The following is a 15,826-nucleotide window of genomic DNA, read 5'->3' as shown; positions in this document are numbered from 1 at the left end:
AGGCATGAGTCAATCTCTGCTGATGTTTTCCAAGATATTAGAGAGTAATCAGTCACTTAGAATATGGAGACAAACAACCACTAACGTCCAGTCAGTCATGTGTATAAAAACCTGACCAGCAGGTTCAAACCCTGCCTGTCACTACAAAGATTTTTATTTAATATACTACGACTGTTAAAACAAGGGAGTGCTTTGCCCTTTATATGGTTTTTGCTGTTTCCAGCTCTCCACGTCAGTCATGCGACCATTGGTTTGCAGATTGTGGAGCTCCAAGTCTCCCAAGCGCTGAATCAGCAACTTTCACTGGAATGAGAGATTGCCCTCTTGGGATTTGGTTTCAAGGTTTTAAAGTACATCAGTAGTTATTTTTTCCTTCACCATCATTATCTGTCTCATCCTCCACCTCATTTTTCCTATGCATTTGTATCCCTCTACCATCTTAAACTTCTTGTGCTTTTTCTTGGTGGTAATGGTTTTATGGTCGGCTGACCACATGGCATAATCCTGAACAATCAGTATTTATTTGGTGAGATGGGAGATTAAACTGTCACTGTTTTTTATATTAATGTGAAATGTGTTGAAATATTCAAAGTTCTTAACTCTGCTGATAAGTGACCTTGTCTCTGAGGGTGACACTGTCTGAACAATATGTGAAAAGAAATCCATGTTAGCTCAGTATATACACACTGGTGAGCATTATCTGAGCTCAGTGACTAGTGAACTTGCTGTCAGTCCATGTTCCAGGTCAACAATTTCCCTCAATTCAAACTCATAAGAGGCTGCTTATGTTGTTCTCTCCCTTTCTTATCTGTTCTTTACTCTGTAAATGTCAAAGCTAGTATGAAGGTACGACTCTGCAGGTTTTCAACTCGATGCTTTTCATCACAATGATTAAAGGGGGTTCATTTTAAATCTGAAACGAGACATTTAAATGAACACACTTCCTCCCTGCGGCCATTTAAGCACAGCACAATCCATGTGATATAATTAAAAATCCCTTTGATATTTTTAGGATGATGAAACGTGAAATGCAAACACAAGTAAGACACAGAAGGTAAGAGCAGGCAGAGAGGTGTTTGTCACTTCCCGCTGTTGTGTTTGGCAGACAGAGTCCAGTGCTGACAGCCTAATTCTCCTAGAGTGAACATCCCAGACATACTGAGGCCACATATGGCAACCCATTTCCTGCCAGATTTCTCTTTACTGTTCGCTTAGTCTATCTGTGTTATGGCTTTTCTGTTGCAATACGGAAGGTTTGATCAGTGACCCAGTTTGTCAGTCCTGGCTGATGTAGTTTTATACCTGATCACCTTGGTGTTGACCTTGGCGTTGCTGTCAGTCATTAGTTCAAGATCATACGTTAGGGCCAGAGAAGTGCACAAGGACACAGAGACATTTTCAGACCCTCATGTACCACCTTGTTCCGGTATCTCTCTATCAAATCCAGTCAAGCCCAAACTAATCTCTGAGTTGAAGAAGGATATTCATTAATTCCTTTATTTGCAAGGGTCAACATATTCACACTTGGTGCTGTGTCTGTTTTTACTCAATAGCTCTAATCTGTCTGTCCTCTGCTGTCCTAAAATGTGCTCTTTCCCTGTAGGATCTGTTTGCTCTTGATGTAGAGCCTTACCGATACAGTGGTGTGAACATGACAGGATTCCGGATCCTCAACACCGAGAACAGCCAGGTGGCCTCAATCATTGAGAAATGGTCCATGGAGCGACTGCAGGCGCCACCAAAACCTGACTCTGGTCTACTGGACGGCTTCATGACCGTGAGTCTCTTAAATTAATACAGTGAAGTTGATCTGCAGCTACAAAAGTGTAATACATGTATACAACAGCAAGTAGTGCTGATTCTCTTGGTTCTGATATACTCTCTGCTGACACCCAACTTATCAAAAATTAACCAAGCGAGAATGGAATTCCTATATTTACCCAGTGTGCTTTATGTGTTTATTCATTTTCATGAGTTTTCCCATGTCAGAATTTTTTCACTCAAAGTAATGGGAGCTGTTGCTCGCAGCTTTGCAGCAAGCACATTTTCCCTTCTGAACATCAAGCGTGCTAGTGGAGCGGCTCTGTGATGGCTCACACACAGCTCCTTTTTATCAGCATATGATGTATTTATGCGGATGCAGCGTGAATCACTGACGTGCAATTCCCTGAGAATGTTTATGAACAGCTCTGTCAGTTGTAGTTGTTACTGACTCTCCTTTTATACAAGTCTCACAAAACCATGTTTGTGTGTGTCACTTTTTTCTAATCTATTAAGGAGAAAGAATGGCGTGGTTTGCCTTCTCCACAGTATCTGTCCCTGCATGATCTGCAAACATGTTCAATGTGTCTGCGAATCATCACTCTGTCCAGCTGCTTTCTCATCATTGTCGTGTTAAAGCAGGTCTCCATCCACAGGTGTCTTGAATACAATGAGGAAATGAGGACTCCTTTGTGTTCATTGGCTAAAGGCTGCTGGAATGCTTTGATTCTGGTACTTTTTGCTAGTTGGGAATGACTACATGTGGTTATTATTATTATGAGTATTATTTCCACCCCTACAGTTGTTGATCATGTAACTACATATGTTTTTTATTGTATTTGTGTTAAACATTGTCAAAATGTGTCCCTGGCCAACTGTGGAGCTGGTTTGGCTGACCGGATCACAATCTGTCCTCAATTAATCTTCGAGTTTTATGTGGTCAAGCTCTATCAACTTGCAATTAGAGCACGCAAAACACTTTTTAATGAAGTTGTAAATGGAGCATTTTATATTCTGCCTATGAAACACTTAAAGTGGACATTGAAACCATTACAGGAATGTGATGCAGCAGTGGTGCACCCTGATTGAATTGAGCTGACAAACTTGCAAATTAAGGAAAATGGGTCCATATAGAAATGGAGGAGTTGCATATTGTTTAGTTTACAGTACGTTATATGTATAGTTGGAAGTTTGAATGTCTATAAAACTCCTTAAAACAGTAATATGCATTTTATGGCACATTTTGGGCACTCTCAAAGCTGACCAACTGGACAGCTTAACAAAAAACAGAACTCTTGAAGCCATTCTCATTTACTGTTTAAGATATAAAGCATTGTTCTTGACATGGTAGACTTGTTCAGCTGAATGTGCAGTGACTTCTCTCACTGCAACTTCCCAGTCATCTGAGAAAGTCAAATAGAAAACCTTGGTGCCCCGAGCAGTGAGCCCCTGGGTATGTTAAGAAGAGTCTCTTTTACTGTGATCTGAAATATCTCAGATCAGAGCACGCTGCCTGTAATAACTGCTACTCCACGCAGCTTTCATACCAATCTCTTATCTAGGAGCTCTGCCAAAAAACATCAACCCACCAGAGACTGAATGAGAAGTAAAAAAGAGAGTCGTGGAGGAGGAAAGAGATATGAGATGAGGGGGATGAATGAAGATGAGAAGAAGAAAGACAGAGTGTGTGGGTGAAGGAGAGGCAGAAGTGTAATCTGTCGTTGTGTTTCATTTCCAGAAATGGTGAGGTATTCAATTTTGTAGCTGGTTAGTCAGAATCCAGTTGTGCAGCATCAGTGGCGGAAAGCGGTTGCAAAATGTTGGCTGCTGATTGAAAGCAGGGGCTCACCTTTGGGAAATCACAGAATCCTTTCTTTTATTCTTTTTTTTTTCTGAAAATGGAAGTTATTGCTGAGTCATGTTTCTGGATTCATATCAGTGAGTGGGTGTTACTCAGTGTAAACCCCTTTTGTTGGGATTTGTGGCTGAATCAATACCGTTTCCCACTTGAGACCTGAAATGGACTGTGTGTAATGACTGGACCTTTTCTAAACACAACACAACACAACCCCCCCCCCCCCCCCCCCAAAAAAAAATGTTCAATAGTTGATGTCTTATGAACGTCAACTCAAAGATGATGAGGATGCAAATTAGTATCCTCATTGTGTTTACATCTGACTCTTTGATTCCGGGCTGTGCTGGAGAGACTCATCAGACAAGGTGGTTATTTTTGGATCAGTGACAGGCAAAGATTTATGCGGGCTGAGTGTGCTGTGACCCTGCTCATCAGTGAATTAATGGCATATGAGTCTTAAGGTGGGGACTGATTAATTAGACAAATGGCAATCAGTCAGCAGCTAATGCATATTGACATGGTGAAAGGTTCCATAAACCTTTGATGAACGGCTTCATTTGTGCGCTTTATTTACGGTTGTGTGTGGTTAAGTGGTGAACTGCTGATGTGCTGTAACTTATGGACCTGCAGATCATGACAGATTGCACTGAGTGAGCAGTCCAAAGACTTCACCTCCTTGCACTGTTTATCCATTAAGCACCATTGTTTTACATGTAGTGGTTGTGGTGGCGGCAACCTTTATTTATAAATTGACAACGAGTGCTCTGCCAATGCACACACGTGATCATTATTGTTTTTCAACATCATATTTTAATTATTTCTTGAGAAATTCACAAAAACTTCCCCAAAATTCAAAGAGTTCCTTGCTTGTACAGCACACTCCCACCAAAGTCTATTATTGATGGAGTTTTTGTGTTTTCCTGCTTAAAGGTGGACAAACAATTTGCTAAGCCAAAGCTCCTCTAAAACTCTAAAAACAAATATTTGACCTGTAAAATCAGTGTATTAGTCCAAGGGCTTGTTCACACCAGCTGGATTTAAGACCAAAAAACAACATTATCAATAGCACTGCGGCTACAGTCAGTGGGTTTATCTTGTGGTGGCTTTGCACCAGAATCAGAATCTGATTTATTGCCAAGGTAGCTTTTAACAAACAAGGAATTTGTGTTGGTATTTTGTGGAGACAGAAAACCATACAAACAAACACAAATGAAAAAAAAAATGAACAATGGTATAAATAGGAAAGGGATATAGAAGAATTTAAGTAACTCAAATTTGCAGTAAAGCAGATGTGCCAGGTCCCCGGTGCAAATGCTCTGCGAGTTAATGAACGATAGCAAACAAATGTCAGTTCAGCTACAGTGGACCTTTTGTGCTGTTCTGTCCTTACACTGCTGACTTTGATTTTGTTACTGCTTTGCCTTGTTTATTTAACACTATTCCGCTGTTGTATAAATTACTCGTCTCCTTTGAGTGCAATATTGACTGTGGTCTGTGTCTGAAGTCACTCCCACTTTCCCTTATTTACTAATCCCTATATCAGAGGCTCTGGCATGTCCCTTTTCAGGAGCCAAGAACAGTTCAGTCAACAACGACAGAGGAAGCAACACATTTTTTCTTTTTTAAAACAGGATACTGTGACAGTGTATTGTTGAACTTCTGAAACTCCAATCATTTTCACCGCAAAATTCAAACCATCCACAGTGGATTTGGAAAAAAAACGGAAATACAAAGGAAAGTGTTAAATAACGCTGCATCCACTGTGTGATACATTATTTACTGAATTGATTAATAACATTTCAGAATTCTTCTAGATCCCATGACATGCATCATCAAAGCGGCTGTCATTATTACATAATTTAACAAATTATAAATACATGCATGATAATAATAATAATCATGTATTAAGCAATTGACTTGAGGCGAACAACATAAAAAATCTCAACAAGGACATAAGGGCTGTCAAATCTTAAACCCCAAATCGCTACTATAAATAAAAAAGAAGATATAGTATTAACTAAGATAAATGATGTCTTAGTTAATACTAATATGTTGTATTTCCTATCCTACACATCAATATTTGAACGTTGTCATAGTCCTTATGACATCTTGTCTCGATTCATCATCTCTCACCTTGTTTTTTCCTCCAAAGCTGAAAACTCTGCATCCTCTGTCACTGCACCACATTATAAAGTTGATTTAATAGGCAGTTTGCGAGACCGTCTTTTTTCACCAGCATATGCCTGTGTGTGACAGATCAGATAAGCAAATTCTGCACCTCGCTCCTCTGTGCTTCCATCACTGACTCTGGTGGCAGAGAATCCCTGCCCTGAGTCACGGCTTAACATGCGTAACGAGAGTGACCTTACAAGCTCCATTCTCTCATTACCATAATGTCTTTCCTTGTTAATTGCTTCAGCTGCTGTCTAATTCATTGTGTGCACTGCAAAATTAAAACAAGTAAAAAAAAAAACTCTCAGGCATGACTGTAAATTCTCCTTTTATTTCCTTGTCATAAGCTGGGCAGTGGAGACTTTAACTTTTAACCAGGTCCACGCAGACGTACTAACCTTTCAGTTATCAAGGTCGTCTCTGTTTGTTGCTGCTACAAAACACGGTTGGTATTCAAAGCCATGGGCATTGCCGCTGAATCATTTCTGTTTCCATATTACCATAAATGTGCTTTACCTGTGGGTACATTTTAAATGTGGCCGTGATGGAAAGCTATTTCTTTTTTTGACAGATACCATTTCAAAGTCAGAGTTTTACAAAAAAAAAAAAAAAAAGAATCACTCAGACATCAGACATATTCCAGGATTCATATAATCCGAGCATCACTCAAACAACATATGGTGGTGGGCAACAGGAACGGATTGAATGAGTCATATGACAAATAGCAGTTTGCTATTATTATGCATGTGGCTGCCAGTAAAACTACTTACTTAGTATAATTTTTATATTTGTTGCTCAATTTTAATCAAGAATGACGATCACGTGAAGGGTATTCATGCATCTGTATACAAATGTAGTAACCCAACAGCACCTGGTGGGTCAAACAAGGTATTTGAAATTAAATCCAGGCTTGTGTTGAGTTTGGTCACGTTGGCCGGCCTGACCTACTTGACTCATGTAAATGCTTTATTCTGTCTATTTTGGCTGCATCCAGTATGTGATTCGTACATGACGACAGTTGAATGCAGCACCTGACCTCAAGGCTATTTGTTACATTTTAACAGAGCAAACTGAAGTAACTGCGCTGGGGTTTGTGTCATATGTGGTTAGTTTACTCTTGGGCTTTACAAAGATAATAGAAAAGCACTCGGAGAGCGCAGACCTCCACGAAGGCAGCTCAGCCCCCCTACACCCGCCCCTTCTCACGGATCACGCCCAAAATTTAATCACTGTTGCTGGTCCCATTGCAGATATTAACTGAACATTTCATCCAAATCTGTCCCTGACTTTTCAAGTTATGTTGCTAACAGACAGACAGACAGACAGAAAGACAGACAGACAGCAATCTCGAAAACATATACCTCATTGGCGGAGGTCAAATCCCAAGTTGAACTCTAATACAAAAAAATATTTAATTAATTCCATTTTGTGGTGTATTTCTGCTTGTCAAGGTGAAGAGGGGGTAATTAAAACATAAATGTTGTTATTATGAATGATCCATTTATTATGGTTTTCTCATATTTTAATGATCTGTTCTTACGATGATCAATGATTGAGATTAATATCAGCAACCAGTTTAGCTTTTGTTGATGGAAACAGACATCATTTCATATTTTAAGTTGAACTTACAACGTTTCTTGTGGTAGTCTTTGTGGTCAGATGTGAAATATCAACGTATTTCGCATCTGAAATAGGTTGGTACGTTTCACTGTCAGAGAAAAAAGACATGAGTGATCTTCAACAGGACAGAACCAGTGGAGGGATTGAGAGAAGAGGTTTTCTTCATCTTCATGTGGCATGTTCCTGCTCCAGCTTGTCAGTCATGCAGTCCCATCGGAGACTTTGTTGACTGGCAGACCAGGCTGGGAAACATTGCTCTGGATTGACTTAAGGGGGAATTGGGTCAGGGGTAAACTCAGGTTGGTGGCAGTATGAGTGGATTTGATTGTGGGTGCTGACTTGTGGTTATAAGGAGCGGGAGTTTGTTGAACCTGTCACCAGCAAACAACAAGCTCACAAAGCAGGATCCTGGCTGTGCATGTCTGTTTCATACGCAGATCATGCTCTTACGATGGGCTGACTATTGTCCAAGGCACACAGCTTTTGTGTTGCATTGTGGAAATATGCCCTGATGAGGCTGGTGCTGTGGCTTTGAAATGCTTCCAAAGCCTTTGTCTAGAGTTCGAGCTGTTTGAAAGAGTTCTCATTAACGGGTGGCTAATATTTGGTTAATTCACATTTTGGCGATGGGCCCCACACTCTATGCATAGATGATGTCATTAGACTGTGTCCTTTGCCCCTCCTCTTAGATGAGGCTTCTCTCAGCCTAGTTTAGTCCATCTGCTTCTCTGTGTGCGTAGAGCCATCTCTCTGTCATTCCCCCTCTGGCTCACAGACTTGGAACTGGCTCTGGTATTGTCCACATGCCGGGGAAGAAATTTGGCAGTGACATGTTGCTGGGACATTATTCCAGCAGCTGGCATTACATTTGCAGTGGCTGGGGGTGCTTGGCGGCACTGGCAAGGATAAGGAGCAGTGACTCCAGCGTCAGAGAGTCAACCCAGCGAGCCACTTAGTGTCAGCCAGGGGTTTTGCACGCTCCAGAGGGAGGACTATATGAAACATGTAGCTCTCCACACCATGCATTTGAAGGATTGGAAGTTTTCCGTTTTGCCAGTTGATTTCTAACGCAATCTATTTTTAACCATAGTAATATTGCCACAGGAATTGAAAGTACATTTTTGTCACTGAATAGAAACATAAGTGTGTACCTCTACACCTTATGTCTCCCTTATATGTGAAGCATGAGACATGTGTTTGTATGTAATGTGCAAATTACTTCCTTTCCCAGCAGATTAAAATGAAAAAAACAACAACAGACAGTTTAGTGCATATGCTAAAATGCCTATTAATGGATTACTATTTGGGAGATCCAATATCCAAATCCCCAAATTGAAAATTGCATATCTACCCTAGGAACTAATAGTCTATTATTTGTCAGTACCAGTGCTGGATAAGTGACCTTTAAATAAAAAGAACACCACTGTTTGCAGTTACTCTCTCTGTCTGTTTGTCTTTGAACTGCCCTGTGATATGTTTAAGTCTCTCATTATGGGTCAGATTTCACCAAACAAACTCTCTCAGATCACTTGATTTACATCATGCTGAGAGGTTTTTATGGACGTATTTATCAATAATCAATAAAACATGTTGCCTACTCCAGCTTTAAGGTTTGTTTATAAAAAAAAAAATATATATATATGTATATATATATACATATATATATATATATATATACATATATACATATATTACATCATATTTGTTTAAATATTAGGCCAACAGAAAGAGTAATTAATATTGCATCTGTGTTCGTGTCACCAGTTGCACTGACGTGTCTGGGGAAAATTATTTCTAAGCTAATGAGCAGTTTTCTATGGCAATGCGGTTGGCCACTGTGACATAATTGGCAGCAAAGCTCATTCTGCCTCTGTCCAAGTACTAAGTCCTTCAGTAATGTTATTGGTCTATGCACCAATTTTGTTTGTGTGTAATAGCCATAGTAGCCATAAGGAAATGTATTGTAAAACAACAATCACATTTTCCTGGAACAATGGCTTAAAACGGAGAGTGCAGAGGAAATCAAATATTCCTTTCTCATTCATTCAACCTTTATTTATACAGGTAATCTAATTGAGACCCGCAGTCTTATTTACAAGAGAGACATGTTTTGAATAGACATGCGCACAGACTTAACAGTACAGTACATTCAGTTGAAATGCTTACATAAGATAAACCTTGAATCAACAACAGTCAGCAACAGACAAAACAAATTATTTAGCCTTATTTATATATTGATTAGTCAAATTTATTTCACCATTTGTAGCCACTAACTCCACTTTTATCATATAAACTCTCATAAGCCATATATTCTATGTTGGCATAACTAAATAGTCTTATCTGTCAGTGCACCCTGTGTTTCAGCCAATATTAGCATGGGACTGGCTCCAGCTCCCCCGCAACACTCAAAGTGTAAGTCACTGTGTCACTATTGGTTATATGTCAAAAACAAATGTAATCTAGGAGAAAACACATTCCTTATTAAAAAAATAATTGAGGTGGGAGTATACATTTTGGCGAGACTGATTTGACAAACCTGCAATTTTCAAGGAAATTAAGACTTGTGCTGAGACACAACTTCTACTATTACTCCCATTAGTGAAGACTATGCAACAATTCTGTGATATGCAATAGTGTTGCATATTGTAGTTTATGAATCAGTCTAGCAACCAAAAATAAATTTGGCCCATATCGTACTGGTCAGGGCTTTTATCAGCTATATTTCAAATGAAAACCTGCCATATCATACCATCTGCAATAATCACCTCTTTACGTCTGTTATCCATGATGCATTGTTTGTGACCGTGTGTCAAACACATGCAGCGATTCATAGGTTGCTGAGACAATGTGGTGGACAGGACGGAGGAGTGACGGTGCAACCTCATGTTTGTTTGGAAAAAAAAGAGAAACACATTTGAGAAATATGCCCAGTTCACTGGATTCACACTCAATAGAGTAACCTTCAGCATGCTTGTCCACCATCTCTGGCGAGACTTGGACGCTGATGAATGACTGCTGTGTGACACGGCAGTGTGTGTACTCCAGCTTTTGGTCACTGTTGGCAGCATATCAAATGATTGCCTCTGTACACAACAGTATATTGTTTCAGTGTGATTCAGCAGCACACTCGTTATATTAAAAGCTACAGCTGACTCTAAAGCCCTTTCATGTTACAGTACACATGCTGACAACATCCTGATCCCACCCAGGCAGCCATACAGAGTTGTTCTCCAAGGGTCCTCACAGCAGATTTCTTTCTGTGCCCATTATCTGCTTGCTGGGAAAAACTCATCAGATGCACTTGAGTGTTAAGACTGTTAGTCCTCCTGACAGTGTGCCTTAGTCACGGGACACTGGATTGTGCTATTAAAGCAATATGGCAAAGCTCTGCACATAGTCATGCCTACAGCCCATTCAAGGCCTAAGCATTAGTATGCCAGGCAACGAATGCAAGAATGCAGATGAGGTGACAAATGGCAGTTTTTCCACTACACAGTTCAAGCACGACTCAACTCAGCACGCCGTGGCTCGACTCCACTTGCTTTTCCATTGGGGATAACCTGGTACTTGGTACATTTTTAGTGTCTGCTCTGGCGAGGTTCCAAGCGAGCTGAGCCGATACTGAAGCGTGGCGTCCAAAGAATGTCGGCACTAAAAGAGTCATAAGTGCGACGTCCCACACAGAAATCAAAACGAAAAATGCCGAGGTGTAGACCGGATAAAAAGACTTGAAACTCCTGAAAACATGCGTTAATCTCCAACATTTACCAAGGACATTTCTAAAATCTCAATATTTAACAGAGGAGTCTGGTGTATTCAAGATATTCTACCTTTATTCGATGACCTCTGCAATCGTGAGCCGTATGGGTCCCAAAATATTTGTATTTACCCAAGACAAGATTCAACAATCAGAATTCTTTTCTTTTTTCAAATGATATACTGTATATATATATATTTATAGAGAGAGAGAGGGAGAGAGAGAGAGATATGTACAGTACCTGTATGTACAGTATCCTACACTCATTATCTTCTTTAAAAGTTATCAGTTTGTTGGGTATGTGATGAATATTTTTGTAGAGTATATAGAGACTTCTAAACAGAGCAGATAAAAGTCTTTTTTTCTGTCATCGTAATTTTTCCGTTCCTTTCTTCTCGCAGCTTGAACTGTTACGACCCCCCACACAACTAGCAATCATGCAAATGAATCCTGAAGTAGAATTTTGTCAAAAAACAGCATAAAAGTCTTGAGATTTTCTACAAGAACTCATTTCCATCCAGTTGCTGTGCTCTTTATAGTCCATCGTAATTACAATCATGACCTAATGCATGGTCCTGTTCTATGAACATGTGGTGTAAAGAACAGGTTGTGTGATGTAATCACACAGCCACCTCTGACTCACAAAAGTCACTCTCACATTGCGGTGCATCGTTGGCGAACATGATCAAACACCGTGGATGAGTCAGATTTAGGTCTGATGATGTTCAGACGGTTCATCGGCACAAAAGAAGCTCAAACCCTGATGAACGGCCCCGGGGCTGCCTTTCTTTTATTTATTTTTTTAATATGTTTACCTTGAAATCAAAAAACGCTTTGAGCAAGCATGATATTCTGTTGGCGTCTTCTCTTTTCATGCCATTCATCACTTCACTGCGAGACTCTTATCAAACGGTTCCCTCACAGGTTTACCGAGGCTGTTTAAGCAGATAAATAGCTGCTCTCTCAGTCTGTGGCCTCGGGCAGGGTAGATGGACCTTGTGGACTTTCCGTCTGCTGCATGCACTTTAAGCAAGGTCACTGTGATTTTATTTTTTATTTTTTTAACACAGGATGGAGCTTTTTTGGTCTGCCATCCCCATTTCTAATTCTCAGATTTTATATTCCACCAAGTGCATCACTTCATTCACATACAGCTACTCTAACAGTATGTATTTTAAATGATGTTGGTATTATGTATCATGTGTATATTTTTACTATTGCAATTAATACTCCACTCCTGGTGGTTTTTCCTTACCCTGGTCGATGTTCTAAGGACAGAGGCTGTTACCAACCCTGTGAAGTCCCGCGAGACAAACTGTGTTTTGTAAACTGTGGGCTATATAAATAAAATATGATTGATTTATTTACACTATGTACATAAAGACTTGTAAGAAGCCTGCATCTGTATATGAAACACATTTCTACACACAAAATAAGTCATCCAGTGTGTCACACACAATACCAGCTTTATCATTTAACGAGTTCATAAAATTTAGGGGACTTGCACATATAAACGTCTTCTCCTCCTTTCTTAATTATTTCCTTTGCTTTAATTTTCTTGGCTATTTCCAAGGCTACATTTCCACTATTGGCACTTGCTTATCCAGACTAACCCATATGCTGGATATTGTTTTTCTCCACTCCCCACAAAGCAAATGGAGAGTATGGGGGATCAATTAGCTCTTGTGAAAGGATAATGGTGCAGCCAGTTCCAACTGAATCACCAACTCATTCAACCGCTTCAAGCAAGAGAAAGGGTCCAACTTAATGTCTGTCTGCTTAATTTAACACTGCTTAAAAAAAACAACATAAAAACAATCACAAATCAGGAATGTTTTTCAATCAACGTGTCCTCTTTTAAAGCCATAATGCTTGATGAGTTAAGCCATTAACTGAGGCTGCAAATGGATCAGTTAATCTGGCCAGGGAGATGGAGGAGTAGGTCTTGGAGGCAGTGGAGGCGGAGGAGGTGGAGGTGTTTTTTTTTTTTTTATAGTTCTCTGCAGTTGTCTTATCAAGTTGCTAATGGAGATGTCCTGCTGAGAGATGCTCCAAGTGTTATGCAGACAGAGATGATGTGAGCGGCACATGGACTGACACTGTGAACCCAAATGGCCCATTGAGAACATGAGGCGGAAAACTGTCCACGGTATATGAAATAACCTGAGGGCCTGCAGGAGCCATGATGAGGCCGAGGACATAAGTGAGGGATGGCTGAGCGACACAAGGAAGGGGGAAAAACCCCCAACAATTTTTAAGTTGGACAAAAAAACAAAACACTTGAAGTAAAGAGACAAAGGAGGGGGAGACAGCAGAGAATAGCAGAGTGCAGCAGTGTGAGAGCAGCAATGACATTAAATCTGTGGCTGAAAACAGATGATTTCCCATTTAACACTCCATTGAGTTCTCCGTTATCCTAGGTCCTGCCTGGCACTGTGGCGGCAGCACTGCTCTCCTTCTGTTTCACAATAACAACCCCTTAAAACATCCAAACACACACGCACACACACACATCACCTTCTACGCACCCCTCCTATTGTTCACCTACTGCACTGCTCAATATCCTCACCACAGAGGCTTCCAAGACAATATTAGACACCCTGCAGGATACTGGACTCGGGGTGGAAATGGGGTTTTGGAGGTGGGGTGGATGGTGTCCAAATAACAACAATCTACCACCCACACCTCTCTCTCTGTTGCTCCAATAATGGACCACAGTGGACTCAATGGGTGGCATTGTCAACAGATGCTTTCTTCCTTGTTCTCCCCTTCCTTTTCTTTTTTTTGGGTGGGTACTGGGTGATGAGGCAACAAAGCTATCAGAGGGAAATAGAATAGAGGATCTAATGTGTCAAACACCCTGCACATTATTCGGGCGGCTCTGGGAAGCAAGCTTAAAATGTGTTGGTACAACATTACTGTGTCTGTGGCTCTTGTATTTCCACTTCTGCTCTCTCCTTTTGAGCAAAGAACAAGGGACTCAAGGTGTTACCATGCAAAAAATGAAGGACCCACGAGGATTTAGCAACACAAAGCGCTAGGGTTTTAATGTATGAATGTGCTTGTATTTTTTCTTGGTTGTTGTTGTTTAGGTCCATCTTGGGAATGTCAAGGTCATGGTGGACATGCATGTCCTCAAGTCCGTAAGCATGGGAAATACTTTGTGGAGACTGAAACTGTCAGTCAGCAGAGGCATAAAACCACTGGGTGGTAATTCCAATTTGGCTTCTGTTTTCAGGCTTTAACTTTGACTGTTGTTTATTCAGTCATGAATAAGTAATGTTACATTAAAGTCCTAACAAACCAAGTTGTGAGGAGGTCAAAGTCTCCCCTCATTCGAACAGAAGGCATCCACATCCATAATAATCTCTCTTTTAAGTGAAGTGGGTTGATTCAATTCAATGTCTTCTCTTTCTTGCACATAACAAATTGGGAAGAAAACATGAAGAACAACAGACTGAAAGGCATCCTTAAATTAGGTAAAAGCTAGTCACACTATGTGCTGGATTAAACCCAATCTTATGGGACAACAATAGTTTGTGTCATTTTGTTTTTATCACTGAATCTCACTAGAGATGAAAATCAAACACTGTCCTCTATAGACATCCACAAGTTCCTTCATTTGAGGGTTTGCCATTGAAACATATTAAGCAGTATTTATTGTGTTCATAGTGCATCCAGTAGTGCATCTAAACCCCTGATGTTTCTTCTTCAAAAAATGCGGAACAGAGAGCATCTGTAAAAGATTTTGTGACGCTCATATAATTCGTTTTACAATTGTGGTAATCACAATTTATTTTCTTTCCTGATCGATAGCAAGGTGTTTCCATAACATGAGCGGATTTGTGACACAAACAATGACGTGGCTGACATCCAATAGCAGCTAAGCACCTGTTGGAATGGTGTGTGTGTGTGACGATGATGATGATGATGATGATGATGATGAGGAGAAGGCAGGCCAGACGGAGCGGTTGTTGGAAATGCTTGGGCACTGACACACCGATTCTAGGTGTCAGTAATGAGACTCAGTGGCAGACTTGGCCTGCTTCAGGAGTGTTTACTAAACAAAAAGTGTTAACTCAATTAAAGGCCAGGTTTCCCCCAGGAAGAACAGAAAAGTGAAATTATCCCTGCTTGTTAAACCTGCCACTTAATTTCACTCAAATTATTACTTATGATCCCAAAGACCCTGAGGCTAATTGTTTCTCTCTCATCTCTTTTGCTCACACTACCTCCCTCCTTATGCCTTCTGCTTAGTTTGCAGTGACATAAGGAAGCTGTTCCATCAGCCCTGGTAAATGGCTTCATCAGGGAGAAGCTGTGAGCTCCCTCTGCTTTGAAGGCTGCTGCTTTAGTCATCCGAGCAACATCCTGTCACTTTGTAAAAATGAGCTAAAACTCTGCAAACCATGCACATTATGTGTTGTGGAGACAAATCAAAATGATTTACAGCTAAAGTAATATAGTGGTGTTTCATCTTAAACACATATCATTGAATGGTTTGAAGTCAAAGACGTGGGAATACAGCAAGACACAAGAAGGGGAATATACGTGAATAACATTCACCTTCTCATTAGTAACAACTTGGGTACAAAATGCCTGAATCTAGTTTGACGGTATGACAATGAAATGCTTCTAGCTCAATAAACTGCACCACAGGA

The 15,826-nt window shown here is 40.3% G+C and overlaps 1 protein-coding gene across 2 annotated transcripts in view; it reads left to right on the top strand.

Annotated features, from left to right (window-relative positions):
• Positions 1 to 15,826, top strand: part of grik2 (glutamate receptor, ionotropic, kainate 2) — a gene marked incomplete at both ends in the record, with an annotated part of 185,142 nt that overhangs the window by 85,532 nt on the left and 83,784 nt on the right. For both annotated transcript variants that reach the window (XM_083900835.1, XM_083900836.1), the window contains one exon: positions 1,604 to 1,777. In XM_083900835.1, the coding sequence (XP_083756961.1) occupies positions 1,604 to 1,777 (174 nt within the window). The remainder of the gene's footprint in view (positions 1 to 1,603; positions 1,778 to 15,826) is intronic.

The sequence above is a fragment of the Microchirus variegatus genome (genome assembly GCF_963457635.1).
Source record: "Microchirus variegatus genome assembly, chromosome: 1".
NCBI classification, from domain to species: domain Eukaryota; kingdom Metazoa; phylum Chordata; class Actinopteri; order Pleuronectiformes; family Soleidae; genus Microchirus; species Microchirus variegatus.
Note: the sequence above shows the minus strand (reverse complement) of the source record. Positions and strands in the feature narration are given on the sequence as shown.